We start from the raw sequence: 22,452 nt of genomic DNA on the forward strand, positions 1-22,452 counted from the left end.
CAGAGAAACGTCTTCACTCTAAAACTTTTGTCCAGTGACAGATTTTACTTTGTTTTTTACTCTGTATTTCAGAATGAAAAAATAAACATACAAATCTGTCACCAAAGGTTTTTTTAAGTGCCTCTTTCTGCACGTGCTCTATGCTCTTCACTCTTTACTCTTTACTCTTGACTCTGTCTCTGTGAGTCTGAACAAAGTTTATTTAAATCTCCAGATCAAATCCTGCTACAAAATCAAATCCTTCTTATCCAAACACAACTTTACAAAATCTGTTCAAAAACTCAAAATGTGTCTCACTCATTCATTTTCTAATCTGTCCCTCAAACTAAAAAATCACTGACTTCACCTCATTAAAAACGTGTTAATATAAAATAAAGTCACTCACCAGTAGAAGAGCCACAGAGCCACAGAGCCACAGAGGATCAGAGCCACAGAGTCACAGAGTCACAGAGCCACAGAGCCACAGAGTCACAGAGTCAGAGGATCAGAGCCACAGAGCCACAGGGTCACAGAGCCACAGAGCCACAGAGGATCAGAGCCACAGAGTCACAGAGCCACAGAGCCACAGAGGATCAGAGCCACAGAGCCACAGAGCCACAGAGTCACAGAGGATCAGAGCCACAGAGCCACAGAGCCACAGAACCACAGAGCCACAGAGCCACAGAGTCACAGAGCCACAGAGGATCAGAGCCACAGAGCCACAGAGCCACAGAGTCACAGAGGATCAGAGCCACAGAGCCACAGAGCCACAGAGTCACAGAGGATCAGAGCCACAGTCAGAGTTTCCTCCTTCCTCTTGTTCCTCTTGTTTCCAGGACGTGTTGTTCTCATTTCTCTTCATGGATTGATCCAAACTCTGTCCACACCGCGCGTGAAACAGAGCGCGCGCCCCTTCTACAAGACACGCCCCCTCTGCAAGACACGCCCCCTTCTGCAAGACACGCCCCTTCTCAGGCCACACCCCTGTGTCTGAGGTAAATCTGATCTGGTTTTATTTGTGTGATTTCGATTTAATTTGAGGTTTTAAATTATGAAAAACTCTGAGGCTCTGATTTAAACAGGTGTCAGAGTTTTCTGTTTTTTTCTTGTTTTACTGCAGAGCAGATGTAGATTAACTTGTATTTAACAGTGTAAATGAACGAGGGTTTATTCTGACAGAATCATGAACATAACCACCATCTTCACTGTTGTTCTCATCTTGTTGTTGTTGTTCTCATCTTGTTGTTCTCATGTTGTTGTTCATTTCTACCTCCAAGTCTTTTATTTCATTTTTAAACATACTTTACATTTTATCACTGCAGTACGTTCTTAGTCTGAGCTTCACTGACGATGGAAATAAAAACTCGTCTGGGTTTTTAATGATTAAAATGATGAAATATTTTATTATGAATCAGAATCAAACACTGTTACTGGAGTTTACAGCTTTATCAGGAATGTTCCAGAGTAAGGCATTAAAATGATCCGTCACCAAGGAGACGAGCATGTGACACCAGGCCGAGTGACAGGTCAGATCTGTGGAGATGTGACTTTGTTCTTAATAAAAACACTCATCTGAATAATAGTGAGAAAAGTTACAGAGTGCACCTTTAACTCATTTGTGAACAGTTTCTATCAGATAAAAAGCTCAAACAAGAATCTTTACCCAAAAACAAACCACACGGCTCTGGTTTTATAAATGTTTTGGTGAGTTTATTTTTGAGAAAAACAAAACAAAACAAACTATAGTTCAGTCTCATTCTGGTCAAATGATCAAAATCCACATGTTTTATTAGACAGAGGACAGAGGACAGGGGACAGGACAGAGGACAGGGGACAAGAGACAGAACAGAGAACAGGGGACAGGACAGAGGACAGAGGACAGGGGACAGAGGACAAGATGCCTAAAATAAGGTCACACTGTGAACGAGGGAATAAACTTTTATTAAACCAGAGCAGCGCCAAGAAAAACATCAACATAAACATAAACATAAACCCTCTGCACTTTCACTGTTTGCACCGATCGGACTGAAGCGCGTCACAACTGAGGGAGAACGGGTCTGTGTCTGTGTCTGTGACACCTCAGGCGTCCGGGTCTGGTCTGATCCGGTCTGGTCCGGTCCGGTCCTGGTCCGGTTCGTCTTGTGCTGTTGTTTTGACCTGGTTTATGGTTAATGTCTCTAATTACTGGTCCTGTCCATGTGAAACAAACTCGGCTCAAAGTTCAACGTCTCCTCAGTGTAAATAAACAAAAGTGAAGTCATTTTTTCACAGCAAACTGAAAAAGTGGAGCCTTGATTCAGCTCTGAAGATGTGAAGAACTTTAATCCATGACATTGATCTTCAGATTTGTAGAATCCCTAAAAATATGGATAAGGTTTAAAGTTTGTGGGTTTTGTGATATTTCTTGTAAAAACAGTAACTGGAGTGACCTTTTGTCCATAATCGTCTTATTGTGAGCTGCATTTCCGTGGCAGGGGGAGGCTGAGCTGTCGGACGCGTGCGGAGGGACAGGCGGAGCGCGCCGCTCTGCTGATGACGTACGGGTTAAATCCTTCATACAGAGACTTTCTCTCTTTGGGACTGGACAGCTCCTGGACACGGGGACTGGCCACCGCCTTCTGAGCCGATCTGGACACGGGCCAGGACGCCTCACGCTCCCCCTCGAACTTTGGGTGGTTTTGTTTTGGGGCTGAAAGTGGAAGAGGAGGAAAAGGAGTCAGATAAAAGTACTGACTGATTAAAACAGTGATGTTTATGTTTTTATTACACAAATATCAGTTTATTATTAAAGTTCCCGGCTCTGTGCTCCTCAAACTAAAACAACCCCACGGAACTTTATGGATCATTTTATACAAGAGTTTCCACGTAGAACCAGGACGACTCCAAAACTAAACAAACCTTTTATCTTTTTCATACAGTATCAAATCTCACCTAAAACAGACAAAATGAGACTTCAGTAAAACTCAAAAGTCCAGATTAGGCTTTATAAATCACTGTTGTCACGGCGATACCAAGAAAAACACTTGATACTCAACAATGAAATAAAAAAACTCAAAAAAAAACTTTAGACGATAGAAAGTGATTTTCAACATTAAATAATATTTTCTTTTATGTTCCCCATGTGTCTTATGTCTGTGTAATGTCTCAGTGTCCAGGAGGTTCAGACTGGACCATGGTCCTGTTTAGTCCCGGTTCAGTCCTGGTTCAGTCCCGGTTCAGTCCCTGGTTCAGTCCCGGTTTAGTCCCGGTTCAGTCCTGGTTTAGTCCCGGTTCAGTCCTGGTTTAGTCCTGGTTCAGTCTTGCTTTAGTCCTGGGGTAAAAGACGCTAGTTGGTGATTGGTTGAGAGGCAGTGGGCTGTGATTGGCTGACAGAGGCCGACAGGTGACGGCTGGAGGGAGGAACAAAGACACAGGAAACATGTCCTAAACGTGTCCTAAATCTTCTTGGTTTTGACTTGAGCTTCATTTATGTAAAACATCATCCAGGGGTCACTGAGTCGGGGTCACTGAGTCGGGGTCACTGAGTCGGGGTCACTGAGTCGGGGTCACTGAGTCGGGGTCACTGAGTCGGGGTCACTGAGTCGGGGTCACTGAGTCGGGGTCAGTGAGTCGGGGTCACTGAGTTTAGTATCAACAATGTGAAACTTAACCCTCAGTACAAAACAAACACGAGCTCGACTGCACCAGAACAAGAGGAACAAGTACACAACCTGGTACTTAAGTAAAAGTACTGATACTGGAGCAAAAAGTACTCAAATCAAAGTAAAAGTGTGACATGAAGTATTAAAGTAAATAGTTTAAAAATGTACCTATAGAGTAAAAAGTAAAGTATTTCTCGCAGGTTTTGAGTCTCAAATCTTCAGATGTGATTTTGATCAAATTTGTGCCGAGTTTTGTTCAACAGAAACAATTGAACGATTATTTTTTGTCTGTTTTACATTTTATATTTTTATATTTTTCTTTGCATAAACTCAAACTTGAAAACAAACCCTCCGTCTTTTCAGCCGCTCTAAAAACTGCAATAAAAAAATACAACTTTTCAAAAAAACAACATGAGCTTCAACAGTTAAACATTTTGTCCATTTAAAACTGTGAAAGTTACGACAATGTTGAAAAAATGAAATGTTGACTCTTTTCACATTAAATATTTCATGTTAGTTAAACTGTCTAAGCCCAAACAAAGAAACAGATGTAAAAATGTGACATAATGCAGCTTTTCAACATTTCATTTTTTGATTGACGTTTGTACCAAAAAAAATGATTCAATTGTTTAAAAAACAAACTATAATAAAGAAAAGTAACAGAAACATTTAAAAAGAGTTTAAGGAAATGTTTATTTTTCATTTCATGATGTTTGATTGTTTTTTCATTGTTGATGTTTCATTCAGTTTTAATCCATGTTTGAATTTAATGTTTTTTTAAGGTTCATAAATGTCATTTTTTTCTCCAGTAAACGGCTAAAATGTTTCATTTGATTTATTCATAAGGTGGAGGTTTTAAAATAAGCCCTTTTTTGTTTCTGTTTTTCGTATCTTTCTGTTTTTTATAAAGTGTATTTTTATTGTTGTATATGTGCTAAATAAAGTATTGTTCTGTACTTATCCCCGTCCTGACTCACTGGCGAGCAGCTCTATGTGAGCAGACGCTCGACTCGACCCCTGGGAGCGAGGAGCAGGTTTGGTCCTGGGACCAGACGCCTCATCTCCATGTTTCTTCTTGGGCTGAGCGAGCGCACAGACCCGGGCCGTGGCCACAGCCGTCTGAGTCGCTGCGCTCAACTAGAAAAGAATAAGAACAGAACAACTGAAAAAGGAGAAGATAAAAATGAACTGAAAGAGAAGATAAAAATGTTACATCACTAAATGTGTGTTACTGATGGACCTCAGCATTTTCTTTCATCTACAATTTCAATTTTAAAATTTGCTTTTCAAAATAAACTGATTTTGCAAGATGCACTTTTCTGATGGAGGGTCAGCCATTTATATCTCCTCTGCACAGATCTGACCAGTAACTTGGCCTGATGTTTCACCTGCTGATCCTCCTGGAGTAAAACAACAGACTTAATGATTTTAACATGTGCAGGTTTAACTCTGACCATCAGATCAAGAGCATTTAACAAATGCTCCTGTTTCCACTCACAAGGAGTCGAGTTTATCCACACACTCGTGTCTGTTGTTGTGTTTCACACTCTCCTCGTGTCTGTTGTCGTGTTTCACGCTCTCCTCGTGTCTGTTGTCGTGTTTCACACTCGTGTCTGTTGTCGTGTTTCACACTCGTGTCTGTTGTCGTGTTTCACACTCGTGTCTGTTGTCGTGTTTCACACTCGTGTCTGTTGTCGTGTTTCACACTCGTGTCTGTTGTCGTGTTTCACACTCGTGTCTGTTGTCGTGTTTCACACTCGTGTCTGTTGTGTTTCACTCTCCTTGTGTCTGTTGTCGTGTTTCACACTCGCGTCTGTTGTTGTGTTTCACACTCGTGTCTGTTGTTGTTTCACACTCTCCTCCTGTCTGTTGTTGTGTTTCACACTCGTGTCTGTTGTTGTGTTTCACACTCTCCTTGTGTCTGTTGTTGTTTCACTCTCCTCGTGTCTGTTGTTGTGTTTCACACTCTCCTCCTGTCTGTTGTTGTTTCACACTCTCCTCGTGTCTGTTGTTGTGTTTCACACTCTCCTCGTGTCTGTTGTCGTGTTTCACACTCGTGTCTGTTGTTGTTTCACACTCTCCTCATGTCTGTTGTTGTTTTTGAGTCTCTTACACTGCAGTACTCACAGGGGCCAGTAGGGGGCGCTCTGGCTGCCACTCCGCCGCAGGGAGTCGTGGGAGAGCCAGACGACACAGGCGTTGGGACGGTACAGCCTTCAGAGCCCACGCACTCACCCTCCACTCAGGATTCAGTCTGAAACACCAGAGTTTACACGATTCAGACGATTTGAGTCGTTCATTTCAAACAGAGTCAGGAGTTTGTGTTTAACAAATGACATTTGTTTTGAGCTGGTTTAGGATTAATATGTTTGTAATAACTGATCCTATCCACATAAAACTCAAAATACACTCACACTCACACACACACTCACACACACACACACACAGGGGGTTAAGTGTCTTGCCCAATGACACAATGACAGGATTCATCTGAGCAGAATTCAAACCTCCAGCTCTCAGATCAGTGAATCTGACACTGTCCCGCCCGAGCCCGTCGGTCTGTTTAATAAAGTGACTGTTGTAGAAATCCGTCCCGTGGTGTTTATGTTTGACCCGTGAGCTCAGATCTGTGACACGTGCAGCACTAATACTACACGTCTAATACTACAATACTACAACTAATACTACAACTAATACTACACGTCCCACAATGCTTTGCTCGTGCAGTGAGACCAGTGTGCAGAGTAAAGACTGAAGTAAACTGATCTTGAAAATGTGTTTACTCTGCACTTCTCTGTTAATAGTTTGAAAGTTGAATTTTCAGTCAACAAAATTTGTATTTTTATTTATTTTTTGTTTGGCTTGTGAAAAAATATTTACTTTAAAAATGAAGTTGAAAGGCCACAGAGAAATGAATAATACTGATGTTTTATTTTAAATTTAATTTCTCAGTTTGTAAAATCAGACTTGATTTGTTCCAGATTTTGTGTTTAAGCAAAAATAAAGTTTGTTTCTGTGTGAAAAGTTTAAACGTCACATCAGGTGCAAATTTTTCAATATTTTTTTTTTATTTTAGCCTATTGTGAATTTGAGTTTGACACAACTGACCTTAAGATTTATAAATGTTTAGACTCAAACTTTAAACTAAATCAAACCTGAAGGAGCAGCACAAGAAATGTAACCTTTTTGACCTGGACTTTTAAAAACAGTAAATGAACCAAACATTTGTGCTGGAGACTCCATGAGCTTGAACCTGTGAGACTCAAGGACATTACGATTTTTAAGCCTCTGATCAGAAAATAATCTCCTGATCTGCGTCTAATCTGCTTCTTCTTTCAACTGATAATAACTAACCCTTTGCACCGTCGCGTTTAACCGCCTAAAACAGAGAAAATGAATATCGTGGGATTATTTTGTGACGACAGAAGATGTTTATGTCACTTTTTGACTCAAGGATGAGCTCAGTCACAGATTAACAAAGTCAAAGCATCGATCTGCACAGTCGACCAGGAAAATCTACTCAATCTACAGTATAAAAAACAGACTTAGTCATTACAGAAGAAACATCTGATTTAAGATTTTGAATTGGGACATTTTCTAGAAATAAACCACAAAAAATAAAGTAAATCACATCAGAAAGAGCGAGGCACTAAGAGACAAATGATGAGTTTGAAAAGTATTAAGAGAAGAAATAGTGTAAATATTCACAATTAAACATTAAAGTAGTGGAAGAAATGAATCTGAACAAGATGAAAAGTAAAGTCATATGTGAATTATATGAAAGACAAAAGAGCTGGAGGTTTGGAAGTGATAAGAGACAAAGATAAAAATATGTTATTATGATTTATGAAATGTAAAATCAAACTGTATTTCCACCAGCCCCATGAGACGGTTTGATATTTACGTGACTCGAGTGTTGATCTTTTTACTTCGGGAAAGCTCCAGCCAACGCGGGGTTAACTCTACAACACAAACCGTCACATAAGTAAAAGTACACACACTTACACAAAATACTCACAAGAAAAACAAGTACCAATTTGTGTCACGGAGCTCGTCTTTTCAGGAGGCAGTTTATCGAGCCAATAAACCGAGCGACTTAAAAGAGGAAACACTTGATGAGTTTGAGATTTCACTCTAGTATTTCTTCCATTCCCAGTTTTCTAAATGATAAATGTTGTTTACATGAAGGAACCAGCCATAAAAACACTGGGACAAAGACTCTACATTTATCTGAGCTGGAATCAAACCTCCAACCTGTGGATCTCACAGCTCAAATGTTTGTCAAGAGTCGAACCGTCTAAAGGAGAATCCTACACTGATCGGCTTTAAAACTCAAACTATGGCTGAAAACTGAAAACAAACATGTGACCAGACTTTAGTTTGTGCCGTTTGTGTTTCATGTTGTATTTTTTATGTATTTGAGGACTATGGATGAAAACAACTTTAGAACTAAAACTCTGCATTTTTACATCTGTTTATATTGATGTCCATTAATGTGCATTGTCCCCATCACACACACACACACACCCCCCCCCCACACACACACACCCCCACACACACACTCACACCCCCCCCCCCCCCCACCCCCACACACACACACACCCACACTCATACATTTTTACACCTGTTTTATACTGATGTCCATGTGCATTCTCACACACACACACACACTTATCTCTCATGTAAAATAAATAGTTGTAGTTTAGTAAAAACTTAAATGGAAACGTGATTAATCAGTTAAAATTAGAACAAACTGAGGACATGGGGCGACTGTGGCTCAGTTGGTAGAGCGTTTTTACTTTTCTCACCAAAACATGAAAATAAAAACTGATTTTATCTTTAAAAATATAAGACGACCGTTTGAATTTCATTAATGTAAGACAAATATATATCAACTTCCACGGGCCCCCGTCCTCACGCGGGCCCCCGTCCTCACACGCGGGCCCCCGTCCTCACACGCGGGCCCCCGTCCTCACACGCGGGCCCCCGTCCTCACACGCGGGCCCCTCTAATATAATATAAAGAGGGTGTGATTCTCGGGGGCCCGGGACAGCAGACCCCTCTGTCCCCCCTCGATTCCCCTGATCTTCTGTGTAAAGACATTGTCCAAACGTCTGTCCCCTCCTGAAGGATCCGTACCGGTCTGGATACTGAAGTCTGTTTGGTTTGGGCCGAGCGAGCTCCTGGAGGCGTCTGGCCATCGAGTCCATCCAGAAGAATCTAGAACAGACTGAACACGTCAAAACACACACGACCAAAGAGAACGTCATTAAAGTCACTACGCTGAAGATTTAATTTACAGAAGCTCTTACCTGTGACACTGAGGAGACACTGACACCCGCCCGTCGCTATGGACCGTTGCTATGGAGTCAGGTGTCCACAAAGATCATCTGTGTTCAGCTGCAGACGAGACGCTCACACTGAACCGTTTGGACAAATTTAACTGCAGCTCAAAAAACTCAATTAAATCTGTCACTGGACAAATCGTTTCAGAAGCGACGACGTTTCACTGCTCGTCCAGGACACTTCTTCTTCTGCAGGTCAAAAAACTACAAATCTGCATCTCGCTGTTTAATATTGTTTTGAAATAAAAATAAAGAACATTTATAAAACTTTTTAAAAAACTGAATCGCCGTTTCTTGGATCATTTACAGTGTTCGACAGTTTCATTCGTCAAAACAAATCCACACGACAGTAAAGATTTAACAAGATGCTGCGCCTTTCTGCTCGTCTCCATAGAAATGTTACTGCTTAGAATGTTCCATAGTCTGGCATTAAACTAATCCATCTCTAGATCAGCAGATGAGACTCAGTGACAGGTCAGATCTGTGGAAAAGCGATCCCACTCAGAGTTAGAGCACATACATGTCACGATATCATTATAACCAATGAAATAACAGATTAGGTTTAAAGCCACACGGTGGAACATTCCAGGAAATCAAAGAACACTTCAAAATCTATGGTAAATGTTTTAGTGACACAGGTAGAACATGCAAACCCTGGACCGTCTGGTTGTAAGGCGAAAATACAAACTGTGCCACTGCTCAAAGTCCTGAGAAAAATAAAAATGAGACAGATTTGAAAAAGAAACACTTTTATTTTAACCGTACATTTAAATCTTATAAAACACAGTAAATATTCGTCTAACAAAGCTTTTTTCACAAAGTCCACAGGTGGATCACACTCTACTCGAGTATTGCAGGAGTCTGTTATTGCGACGGTTTAAATATAAATCTGACATCATAGAGACTTTGAGTTTATATTAAACGCAGTGACGTGGGGAGAAATCACCGTGAAACATTCAACGTCTAAACAAACCCGACGCCGAGGCCGACCACAAAGTGTTTGGTACGATTTAAATAATAAAAACTGAAATCTTTGTAAATTATATTTTCAGTCGATGTGACTGCGTTTGTCGTCATCAAAAAACACAAAAACATTGGCTCATTGTTTAATCTACACAGAAACTTGGCACGAGCTTTAACTAAAAAAAACTAAAAGTAACGAGGCAGAATCTCAGAACAAGTCAAAGTTTGAAAAGCTACAAGTTTTTTTTTTGGTCTAAAACTAAATCAGCTACAAATTTGGACTTTAACACTGATTTAATACTGACTCTTGGTGAAGAAGTTGGGATTTATCGAGGCTGTAGAAGCTGCCAGTGGGTCTGACTGTGGAAAATAAACAGGACGGCACCAGGCTCTTTGAGCAGAGCACGGGGGGCGGGGCGCGGGGCGGGGCGAGTGGGGCGGGGCGCGCGGGGCGGGGCGCGGGGCGGGGCGCGGGGCGGGGACAAGGCAAAACAACAACTTAAGTGGTTTTCAGTAGCACCTGGTATAAGGTTTAAACTGCAGTGTCCTCTGTTCATCCCTGGTAAAAATGAGAATAAGCGTTTTAGTTTTGTTTTCTCACAAAATAACCAGCGTCATTATTGTAAAGTCTGTTTTTTTTAACCATTTAACAGATTTTTCTCATTTATTCATAACAATTTGGGACTGGTTTTGGGTTCTGTGACTAATCGACTGGAGCAGTAATTCTACTCATCTTCATCATTCAGACCTGAGACTTTTCCACATGAAACATGAACAATAGACGAACACGTCCCTGACCATCGCCCTGACCATCGTCCTGACCATCGCCCTGACCATCGTCCTGACCATCGCCCTGACCATCGCCCTGACCATCGTCCTGACCATCGTCCTGACCATCGCCCTGACCATCGCCCTGACCATCGCCCTGACCATCGTCCTGACCATCGCCCTGACCATCGCCCTGACCATCGCCCTGACCATCGTCCTGACCATCGCCCTGACCATCGCCCTGACCATCGCCCTGACCATCGTCCTGACCATCGCCCTGACCATCGCCCTGACCATCGTCCTGACCAGGACAAACTCTAGCTCTGGAGCTGAGACGTCGTCACAAACAGGACTCCTGTGAGCTTTAAGAAATCCTCAAAAACACACTGGAGTTGTGTTTGTTTCATTCACATGTTTGAGTCACACTTAATTATTAGTCTGTTACATCTCCAAAGATCAAAACGCTCTGTTCCACTTGGTGATGTCATCATGTGGTAGTTTTCATGTTAACTCCTCCTTTTACTTTGGGAATTTCAGAGCTAAAAATGATCCAAATGATTCTAAAGTGTGTGGTTGTTTTTCATTTTGTTTTGACTCTGGACAAATGTTTCAGGCTCTTAATAGTTTTTGAATATTATTCTTCAAATGTTTTATCAAAATGATTAAAACACAAAACGAATGTCCTCATGTGTGACATTTTTCTCAGAAACTACATAATGTAAAAAGATAATTCTTTGTTTTTACATTATCAGGTCCAATCAGCCCAAATAACAAAGAGAAATTAATAAAACCTCGAAAGAGCTCAGGTCCAAGGAGTTTAAAAACACAGTGGAGCACTTCCTGTATCACCACATGATGACATCACAAGGTGGAACAGAGTGTTTCATTCACACACGTTTAACACACAAACCTGCAGATTAACAAACACAACTCCAGGTGTGTGTGTGACGAGGAAACGACATGAAAACAGATCAGACTGGACTTTATCACCACAGATTTTTATCAGGAGTGTGAAACCTCAGAGGACACAGTGTGTAGAGTGTGTGTGTGTAAGTGTAGAGTGTGTGTAGAGTGTAAGTGTAGAGTTTATAGTGTATAGTGTGTAGTGTGTAGTGGGTAGAGTGTATTGTGTACAGTGTGTAGCGTGTGTACATTTAGGCGTGTCAGAGCGTCTGTACGATGACCGGATACAGCAGAGACATGTGCTCCGCCCCTCTGATGGGCAGCTTGTGGGTGGTGTAGTAGTTGATCACTTCTGGGATGGTGGAGAAAGGAGGACTGTTCTCCCCGAGCACGAAACGTCCATCTGCAGACTCAGAGAACTTCATGTGCATAAAACCTTTACAACTCCTGAGAAAGACACAAGAGAAGTGTGAGAAAATGGGACTTTAAATAAAAACAAACTAAAAAAACTGATTCAAATAAGAAACTATAACACCATGAGCCTAACAGAATAAAACTATAATATATAAATCTAAGTCACCTTTGCCTTGTAGAAAAATAAAAGTATTTTTCGACAAAGCAAAGGGTCGGCTACTTTGAGGATGTAAATAAAATGTATAAAATATTTAAAAAAACAACTAAAAACATTGAATGAGCCGGTGTGTCCAGACGTTTGATAATGTCACGTCCAAATGAGTTTATAAACACAGTAAAGCTCCTTTAAACACAAACTACACCAGGTTCACCTCGAGTCCAGTGGAGAAGGTCGTTAGATGTTTAAGAAACGCCTCATGACTAAACTTAAACGGCACAAACACAGACCTTACACTGGAGATTTTAAATATCTGAGACCTGATGGAGAGAGAGAAGTCTGTTCTGCAGGTTTGGCTGTTCCTCACGAGGTACGAGCTCTCTTTGCACAAAGTCAGTAAAGACTCGGCCTCTGCACGGCTGATCGCTCCGTGGTACCAGCTGCAGAAACAGAGACGACGAGTCAGGAGCGAAACACATTTACATGAGACCAGTCAGATATAAGAGCACAGTATAAACAGCAACTGAAATCACAGTTTGAGCTGCTCTGGAAACAACATCCGGTCTCTTTAGAGAAACACCTGGTGGTCACGAGAATCCCAGGCGTTTCAGAACATGTTTTTAGATGTTTAAACTGTACACAAGCTCAGAGCCTTTGTCCACTGATCTGAAGGTCGACAGTGTGAATCCCGTTCTCCACATAAACATTGTCGGTTGAGATTCAGATCCACAGACCCACAGGTTGGCGGTGCGACTCTACCTCACACAAATGAAAGCTGTTGTGTCCTTGAGCAAGACACAGAACTCCCCCAGTGTGTGTGAATAAGTGTGTGATGTAAAGAGCCTTGAAGGTTGAAAAGCGCTGTATAAAAGTGTGAGTGCTCACATTCACAGTATTTGTTTAAAAAGCAGGATTCAGTTCAAATTCCAATCACAATACTTCAGATTTTTTTTTTTTTAATGTCAAATGATTCTGTGAGAAAACAGAGACAATCACGACCCTGACACACTGAGGTTTATGAATAAAAAGTCTGTCCTAAATATTTCTCCATTTTGTTTTTGAAGTGCAGATCCACATTCAGATCATTCTTTTGTGACCTCAGTCGTGTCCAGGGTTATGATCGACTTTAATGCTCCTTACACTTGTCGTTCGAGGGGCGTGAAAGGGTCGACTCTCTCTCCGAGCAGAGGGGGCGTGTCCCCGACCAGCCTCAGCGTGGTCGACTCTGACGAGGCTCCGGCTCGACCGAAGCGGCTCTGCTCTGTGCGGGAGCGCTCCCTCTCGGCCCCTTCAAACTGAACTGAAAACACAGTTTATTAAAACACTAATTATACAAATATATTCCATAATTAGGAGACAAACCATCTCTGAACACAAAAAAACACTCAAACTGTTCAAATCAAATACGACCTTTTCTGTGAGTCTAAAGTCGACGTTTTCACAATTAAACCTTTTACATGTTCAAGTAATTTGTGGAAAAGTGGAAAAGTGTTTGTGTCAAGAAAATCATCCAAACACAAAGAATAAGCTCCTCATGTAGAGTTTACAGATTCTGCAACTAAAATTTAAACCACTTGATCTTTTTTAAGTTAGTGGCTGTAAAATGCTTAAGTCTGTTCCAGTTAAACACCACAAACTCCACACACACACCACACACACACCACACACACACCACACACACGCCACACACACGCCACACACACGCCACACACACGCCACACAGACACCACAAACTCCACACAGACGCCACACACACACGCCACACTACACACACGCCACACACACGCCACACAGACACCACAAACTCCACACACACACACCACACACGCCACACACACGCCACACACACACCACACACACGCCACACACACGCCACACACACGCCACACAGACACCACAAACTCCACACACAGACGCCACACACACACCCCACACACACACACGCCACACACACCTCCACGTCCACTCACCGGCCAGAGCTTTGGAGATGTTGTCCTTCTTCCATTCCCAGGGCTGGTCGTACTCGTCGGCCGGCCTCTCGTCGTCCTGGGGCAGCCTGCTCTCTCGGCCGTCCGTGTCGATCCAGGCCGCGTGCTGAAGGCCTGAAGGGGGCGCTGTGTGCTGAAGGCCTGAAGGGGGCGCCGTGTGCTGAAGGCCTGAAGGGGGCGCTGTGTGCTGAAGGCCTGAAGGGGGCGCTCTGGGCTGCGTCCTGCCCCTCTCCTCGTACGGGTTGTCATATAACTGCCCTCCGTCGCTGCTCCCCGATCGACTCGTCATTGCACTGTGCTGGAGTTCTGCCAAAAAGAGAAGAGTAAGTCACATTTTAGTTGCGTTTAGTGGAGTAACTATTTATAAAAATACTTAGAGAAGTTTTAATACAGCGAGAATCTGACTTTATACACAGAAAACAGAAAAAGTATCTCAAACGCATCAGTGTCTGCTCTTTAAAACCTGCTGAAAAGGGTCAGTGCTGGAAGAAACACTCAACTGTGCTACTTAAGTAAAAGTACAAACCCCAGAGAAAAAAATAATACTCAAGTTCAAGTATCACATGAGAATATAAGTAAAAGTACTACAGTATTCCTTTAAAATGTATGTAGAGTAAAAAGTAAAAGTATGTCTGATTTTATTGGGCTTCAAATGTAGTGATTGATAAAGATTTGAGCTGAACTTTGTGCAACAGAAACAATTAAATCAATATTTTTATTATTTATTTTTTATTTATTTTATTTTTATTCTAGCAGTTTTTCTTTGTTTATTTTTATTTGCTCAAACTCCAGACATGTTAAATTAAACCCTCAGCAGGTCTCAAACAGTAATAAAAAATACTTTTACTTTTCAGTCCTGTTCAAAAATCTAGTGCAGTCGAAAGTACAAATACTGCTCTCAAATGTACTCAAGTAAAAGTATCCACTTTAAAATGTACTTAAGTGTAGTAAGTGAAAAGGCTCTGGGTTTTTTAGTTGGTTCATGATGAGTTGATTGTTCAAGTCACAGAGTAAACCAAAAAATAAAAAGAGAAAAAAAAGACATTTTTGGCTAGAAAATGTTAAAATGAAAAACATGAAAAATGAGGTCCTGACGTGCAGAGGAACATCATCATCATGACTGAAAACATTCACACAGGCTCATCAAACAAACACGACTCCAGAGGCACAAACACTGAAGCTCAACCTGAAATAATGCGCTGAGCTTCAAACGGCTCCATGTAGCTGCCGCACTCGGGGGGGAGGGGCTTCGGCTCCCAGCTCAGTTTGGGTCTGGGGTCGGGGCGAGCGTCAAACGGGTCGGAGTAGTCCGTGTCTGCGTCTGAAGCGGCGGGAGCAGATGGAACGACCTAAAAACGACGGGAAAATGCATTTAACATTAAAAAGTAAAGAATTTTACTGAATCTTCTGACGACATTGTTTTTGTTAACACTTTATTTTCAGGCTCTTGAAGGTCAACATGATCCATGTGTGATTTGTAGAGTGTGTACAGTGTGTACAGTGTGTGTACAGTGTGTGTACGCCGTGTGTGTGTACGGTGTGTGTGTACGCCGTGTGTGTGTTTCCTGCTGGTGCCTCTTGGCCACATCAGGTTTGTAAATGAAAAATAATTCTAACATTGTACCTGCTTAAAAAGGTTAAAGGTTAAAATAAAAACATAAATAAATGCACATTTATTTAGTCTCTACGATAAAACAAACTGATTCTGCTCTTTTTTGTAAATATAGATCCTGCACTAACTACTGATAAATGCCAAAATATGATTTTTTAAATCAGGCAAGATGGGCATAAAATGTTGAAATCAAATAATCTTTTTATATAAAAAGTTTCTTACTGGTTCCTCTTGGACGGTCACAGGACTGAGGGGAACTTTGCTGCGTCCAAATTCCTGAGAGTCGACTTTGATGAGTCTGTGTTTTGGAGACACAACTTTGACCTGAAATCAAAGAATCACACACAAAATCAGTAAAAAAAACCAACAAACTTCTATCTGCACCCGTCCCTGTAGAATGTTACTGTTGTAACAACAGGAAGTGTTTGAACTGCACTTTTCCTCTGAAAAAAATTTTGTGCATCATTGTATTTCAGCCATAAACTTTGTGCACAGCGGCACGTTAGCTACAGCGGCACGTTAGCTACAGCGGCACGTTAGCTACAGCGGCACGTTAGCTACAGCGGCACGTTAGCTACAGCGGCACGTTAGCTACAGCGGCACGTTAGCTACAGCGGCACGTTAGCTACAGCGGCACGTTAGCTCGCTCAGTGTGTCTAAAAACCAACAGTCATTTTAATTAAAAAAAAAAAATCAGAAAACATAAAATTAACAACCTATGAAAATTCAAATTAATTAAAATAAAGCCTACTCAGTCATTTTTATATGTCATATAGTTCAGTTGGTGGTGTTTGTTTAATATTTATTATACCCGTGTACTAAACAAATGCTGGTACTTTTGCGGAGTCGTCGTTCGCTTTAGTGGTGCAAAACTCCACTTTGGCCTCTGAAAGTTGTGAATAAGAAGCATAAACCTTCTTTCCACTCCTTTTCAAGCTTCTATAAGAATAGATTTGTAAGATGTGTTTGAGGTGCACCTGTGCGCAAAATAAAAAATTAAAATAATGAAATTAAACAAAAAAGTTTCAACATTAGCATTAACACAGACACAAACATGTCTTTACACACAGAAGTGACCTCATTTATTTTATCTGTCGTGTTTAACATGTCGTCAGTGACATTCACCAGCAGCTCCCTGTCCACTCTGACCCCTGACCCACAGCTCCCTGTCCACTCTGACCTCAACCCTCTGACCCCTGACCCACAGCTCTCTGTCCACTGCCTGATCTTTAAATATTTATTCATTTTAGCCTGACTCCTCCTGACCTGATGCAAACACAAATGAACAGGATGCACTGAGCCAGTTAAGAATAAATATGTGATGATTATATTGTAGAGTTTTGATAATAGTTTAAACAACACAATTATAAAAACAAAACTCAAAGCAGAATCAAATGCAGAGTCCAACAATTTGAGATTACACCAGTGTTTTATCTCATCCCAGAGTGGGTGTTAGACGCTCTGTATCAAAGAAGCTATTGTGAAGAAGTGTGAAATGTGACCCTGGCCCAAATGGACCGTTATGTCTGAGTTTTCTGTGATGACAAGAAATGACACTTTTTTGTGGGAAACAACATTTTGTCAGCACTGTAATATATTATATATATTTTCCCCTCCCCGAACCGCCACCTTAACGTGGTGGAGGGGTTTGAGCACCCGAATGATCCTGGGAGCTATGTTGTCGGGGGCTTCATGCCCCTGGTAGGGTCACCCATGGCAAACAGGTCCTCGGAGACGGGTCTGACTAAGAGCGGTTCAGAAGCCCTTCATGAAGAAAAATACAACAAGGCAGTTTACGTCGCCCGGACTGGCGTTACCGGGGCCCCACCCTGGAGCCAGGCCTGGGGTGGGTGCTCGGCAGCGAGCGCCTGGTGGCCGGGCCTTTCCCCACGGGGCCCGGTCGGGCCCAGCCCGAAGAAACGACGTGGGGCCGTCCTCCCGTGGACCCACCACCTGCGAGAGGAGCCATGAGGGGCGGGTGCGGAGAGATCCGGGTAGCAGTCGAAGGCGGGGACCTCGACGACCGGATCTCCGGACATGGAGACTAGCTCTGGGGACATGGAATGTCACCTCGCTGGGGGGGAAGGAGCCTGAGCTTGTGCGGGAGGTTGAGCGTTACCGGCTAGATATAGTCGGCCTCACCTCCACGCACAGCTTGGGCTCTGGAACCCATCTTCTTGAGAGGGGTTGGACTCTCCATTTCTCTGGCGTTGCCCGCGGGGAGCGGCGGCGAGCTGGTGTGGGCTTGCTCATTGCCCCACAGCTCAGCCACTGCGTGTTGGGGTTCACTCCGGTGAACGAGAGGGTCGCGTCCCTGCGCCTTCGGGTCGGGGACAGGTCTCTCACTGTTGTGTCGGCCTACGGGCCAAACAGCAGTGCAGAGTACCCGGCCTTCTTGGAGTCCCTGGGAGGGGTACTAGACAGTGCACCAACCGGGGACTCCGTTGTTCTCCTGGGGGACTTCAACGCCCATGTGGGTAACGACAGTGACACTTGGAGGGGCGTGATTGGGAGGAACGGCCTCCCCGATCTGAACCCGAGCGGTGTTTTGTTATTGGACTTCTGTGCTAGTCACAGCTTGTCCATAACAAACACCATGTTCGAGCACAAGGGTGTCCATCGGTGCACATGGCACCAGGACACTCTAGGTCGGAGGTCGATGATCGACTTTGTTGTCGTGTCATCTGACCTCCGACCGCGTGTCTTGGACACTCGGGTGAAGAGAGGGGCTGAGCTGTCAACTGATCACCACCTGGTGGTGAGTTGGATCCGCTGGCGGAGGAGGAAGCCAGACAGACCTGGCAGGCCCAAGCGTATTGTGAGGGTCTGCTGGGAACGTCTGGCGGAGCCCTCCGTCAGGGGGGTCTTCAACTCCCGCCTCCGGGAGAGCTTCTCCCTGATCCCGGGGGAGGTTGGAGACATGGACTCCGAGTGGGCCATGTTCTCCACCTCTATTGTTGATGCGGCTGCTCGCAGCTGTGGTCGTAAGGTCTGTGGTGCTTGTCGCGGCGGCAATCCCCGAACCCGGTGGTGGACACCGGAAGTAAGGGATGCCGTCAAGCTGAAGAAGGAGTCCTATCGAGCCTTGTTGGCTCGTGGGACTCCTGAGGCAGCTGATGAGTACCGGCGGGCCAAGCGTGCCGCGGCTCGGGCAGTCACAGAGGCAAAAACTCGGGGTTGGGAGGAGTTCGGGGAGGCCATGGAGGAGGACTATCGGACGGCCTCAAAGAGATTCTGGCAAACCGTCCGACGCCTCAGGAGGGGAAAGCAGTGCTTCACCAACACTGTTTACAGTGCGGGTGGAGGGCTGCTGACCTCGACTGGGGATGTTGTCGGGCGGTGGAAGGAATACTTTGAGGATCTCCTCAATCCCACTGTCACGTCTTCCGAGGAGGAAGCAGAAACTGGGGACCCAGGGGCGGACTCGTCCATCACCCTGGCTGAAGTCACTGAGGTGGTTGGCAAGCTCCTCGGTGGCAAGGCTCCGGGGGTGGATGAGATCCGTCCTGAGTACCTCAAGTCTCTGGATGTTGTGGGACTGTCTTGGCTGACACGTCTCTGCAACATCGCGTGGCGGTCGGGGACAGTACCTGTGGAATGGCAGACCGGGGTGGTGGTCCCTCTGTATAAAAAGGGGGACCGGAGGGTGTGTTCCAATTACAGGGGAATCACACTCCTCAGCCTTCCCGGTAAGGTCTATTCCAGGGTGCTGGAGAGGAGAATCCGACCGATAGTCGAACCTCGGATTCAGGAAGAGCAGTGTGGTTTTCGTCCTGGTCGTGGAACACTGGACCAGCTCTATACTCTCCATCGGGTCCTCGAGGGCTCATGGGAGTATGCCCAACCAGTCCACATGTGTTTTGTGGATCTGGAGAAGGCATTCGACCGTGTCCCTCGTGGTGTCCTTTGGGGGGTGCTCTGGGAGTATGGGGTCCGGGGCTCTTTGCTAAGGGCTGTCCGGTCCCTGTATGACCGGAGCAGGAGCTGTGTTCGCATTGCCGGCAGTAAGTCAGACCTGTTCCCAGTGCATGTTGGACTCCGCCAGGGCTGCCCTTTGTCACCGGTTCTGTTCATTATATTTATGGACAGAATTTCTAGGCGCAGTCAGGGGCCGGAGGGGGCCTGGTTTGGGAACCACAGGATTTCATCTCTGCTGTTTGCAGATGATGTTGTCCTGATGCTTCTTCGAGCCAGGACCTGCAGCAGGCACTGGGGCGGTTTGCAGCCGAGTGTGAAGCGGCTGGGATGAGAATCAGCTCCTCCAAATCCGAGGCCATGGTTCTCGACCGGAAAAAGGTGGTTTGCTCTCTCTCCGGGTGGAGAGTCTCTGCCCCAAGTGGAGGAGTTCAAGTATCTCGGGGTCTTGTTCACGAGTGAGGGAAGGATGGAGCGTGAGATTGACAGGCGGATCGGTGCAGCGTCTGCAGTGATGCGGTCGCTGTATCGGTCCGTTGTGGTAAAGAAGGAGCTGAGCCGGAAGGCGAAGCTCTCGATTTACCGGTCAATCTACGTTCCTACCCTCACCTATGGTCATGAGCTCTGGGTAATGACCGAAAGGACAAGATCGCGGATACAAGCGGCTGAAATGGGTTTCCTCCGCAGAGTGGCCGGGCGCACCCTTAGGGATAGGGTGAGGAGCTCGGTCACACGGGAGGAGCTCGGAGTAGAGCCGCTGCTCCTACACGTTGAGAGGAACCAGCTGAGGTGGCTCGGGCATCTGCTCAGGATGCCTCCTGGACGCCTCCCTAGGGAGGTGTTCTGGGCATGTCCCACCGGGAGGAGGCCCCGGGGAAGACCCAGGACACGCTGGAGGGACTATGTCTCTCGGCTGGCCTGGGAACGCCTTGGGGTCCCACCGGAGGAGCTGGAGGACGTGTCCGGGGTGAGGGAAGTCTGGGAGTCCCTGCTTAGACTGCTGCCCCCGCGACCCGGCCCCGGATAAGCGGAAGAAAATGGATGGATGTAATATATTTGTATATTGTTCACATGGGACACAGAAGTCTGCTTGGATGCACGCTTCATTCACGGACGATCTCCGTGGAAACGCAGGGCACATTTGTTGGCCGCATTCGTCGCATGATATGAAATGGGACAGGCCTCGTCACGCCGGAAGTGAGGACACTTCAAATGCACTGAAGTGTCCTTCAGTGCATTTGTCAAATTAGGACACGGCCCATGACTCCTGTTTGGAGTCACAGGCCGTGTTACAAATATGGAACTCTGCTCCAAACCGGCCCCTTTACCTGCTCTAGCCTCAGTGAGCTTCATTTGGAGCTGAAAGCTGCAGGTGACGTCACACTTACGTCACTTCTTTATTCAGTCTATGGCATGGACTGTACGTTGATGTTGCCCATTTGTTTTCTTATGCAGTCTCGGTCTTCCCTTTATCTGGTGATTTAATGTGCCCTCATACACAAGACCAATTCCTCTTAGAGGAATAAAGGTTTTCATTCATTCATTCATGATTAGGACCGTACCTCCACTCCGTTCGGCAGCACTGCACCGAACGCTGGGAACGATGGCAGACTGACGGTGGAGGCGCAGGAGCCGAGACCACCGTTCTGGGGCTCTCTGTCGGGGGAATAAGGGTCTTCAAAGTCCAGCTCCTTCTGGGCTCTGTACGCCCTCAGAATCTCACTCTCTGTGTAGTCCGGCCGCGGAGGCTGAGGGGGGTCACGCCGGCTGCCAAAGTTTAATTTCAGCCACTTTGCCATGGATCTGTGGAGCAAAATGGAGAGTCAAATATTAACCAAAAAGGGAGAAGTAAAAAACAAATTGAAGTAGTAGGAGGTTTCTTCAGTTGGCAACTGTATCCAACTTGGTAAATTGATAAATTGTTATTAGACCTACTCCGACTAATCAGAATAATCTTTATTATTCAATTGTTAAACTAATTGTATTTTGATAATCGTTATCTGGGTTATACAGACTCAAAGCACAGAAAAAATACACACCAAAACCATAAGAGAAAGCAAATGAACACAAACGCACAAATGAACACACTGCAGCAAACATTTCTGTCAACAATGATTTATAAATATATGTTAGAAAATGAATAAAAACATTTCTATTTCAAAGTGCAATACTATTTATACAATTCTATATTATATAGACATTTACACGAGAGTCCTATTCTCAATAAAAGCGTTTTTCTCCTCCTGAAGACAAACAAAAGTAGTTTATCACTCCAGTTTATCAGGTCATTGTCAAGAAACAATCACTGTTTAAAGGGATGGACACTGTTCACAATGACCAGCCGAATAAATCACTTTAAACATCAGATAAATGATTAAACCTGGAGCAAACACTGAGCTACCGCAGACACAGAGCGGTCCGCACATGGTTTATTTAAAATGTGAGAAAAATAAACATTAAAACGATGTAGCGATGTTTAAAGTGAGGTAAAGTTAGCCAAGTTAGCCCCCGCTGCTAATGCTAATGCTAATGCTAACCAGACCAAACACTCACCCTCCTGTGCGTGGGGCATTGGAAGTGTCACGTTCTCTGCTTTTTCAAGATGTCACACAACAACAATGACAAACACGATCCAGACAAATAAATCAGTGTTTAAGTAAAAGTGCAGCCCGCGCGTGGAAAAAGCAGGTCAGTGCGCTAATGCTAGGGCTAATGCTAATAGGCTAATGCTAATAGGCTAATGCTAGCAGCTGTGCAGAGCAGCTGT

The 22,452-nt window shown here is 44.4% G+C and overlaps 2 protein-coding genes across 2 annotated transcripts; both read right to left on the reverse strand.

Moving 5' to 3' along the window:
- Positions 1-2,426: 2,426 nt before the first annotated feature.
- theg (theg spermatid protein) lies at positions 2,427-8,821 on the reverse strand. The gene is made up of 6 exons (XM_033987830.1): positions 8,760-8,821; positions 7,654-7,715; positions 7,525-7,582; positions 5,748-5,874; positions 4,598-4,757; positions 2,427-2,668 (listed from the first exon to the last, which is right to left on the reverse strand). Exons 1-6 carry the CDS (start codon positions 8,819-8,821, stop codon positions 2,427-2,429), a joined length of 711 nt encoding a protein of 236 aa, XP_033843721.1.
- A 2,133-nt stretch (positions 8,822-10,954) lies between these two features.
- Positions 10,955-22,452, reverse strand: LOC117390590 (SH2 domain-containing adapter protein F-like). Its single transcript, XM_033988350.2, has 8 exons — positions 22,239-22,452; positions 21,248-21,488; positions 15,993-16,094; positions 15,345-15,507; positions 14,141-14,464; positions 13,311-13,470; positions 12,491-12,610; positions 10,955-12,046 (listed from the first exon to the last, which is right to left on the reverse strand). Exons 2-8 carry the CDS (start codon positions 21,482-21,484, stop codon positions 11,860-11,862), a joined length of 1,293 nt encoding a protein of 430 aa, XP_033844241.1. The 5' UTR covers positions 21,485-21,488; positions 22,239-22,452; the 3' UTR covers positions 10,955-11,859.

The sequence above is a fragment of the Periophthalmus magnuspinnatus genome, chromosome 22 (assembly GCF_009829125.3).
Source record: "Periophthalmus magnuspinnatus isolate fPerMag1 chromosome 22, fPerMag1.2.pri, whole genome shotgun sequence".
Lineage (NCBI taxonomy): Eukaryota > Metazoa > Chordata > Actinopteri > Gobiiformes > Gobiidae > Periophthalmus > Periophthalmus magnuspinnatus.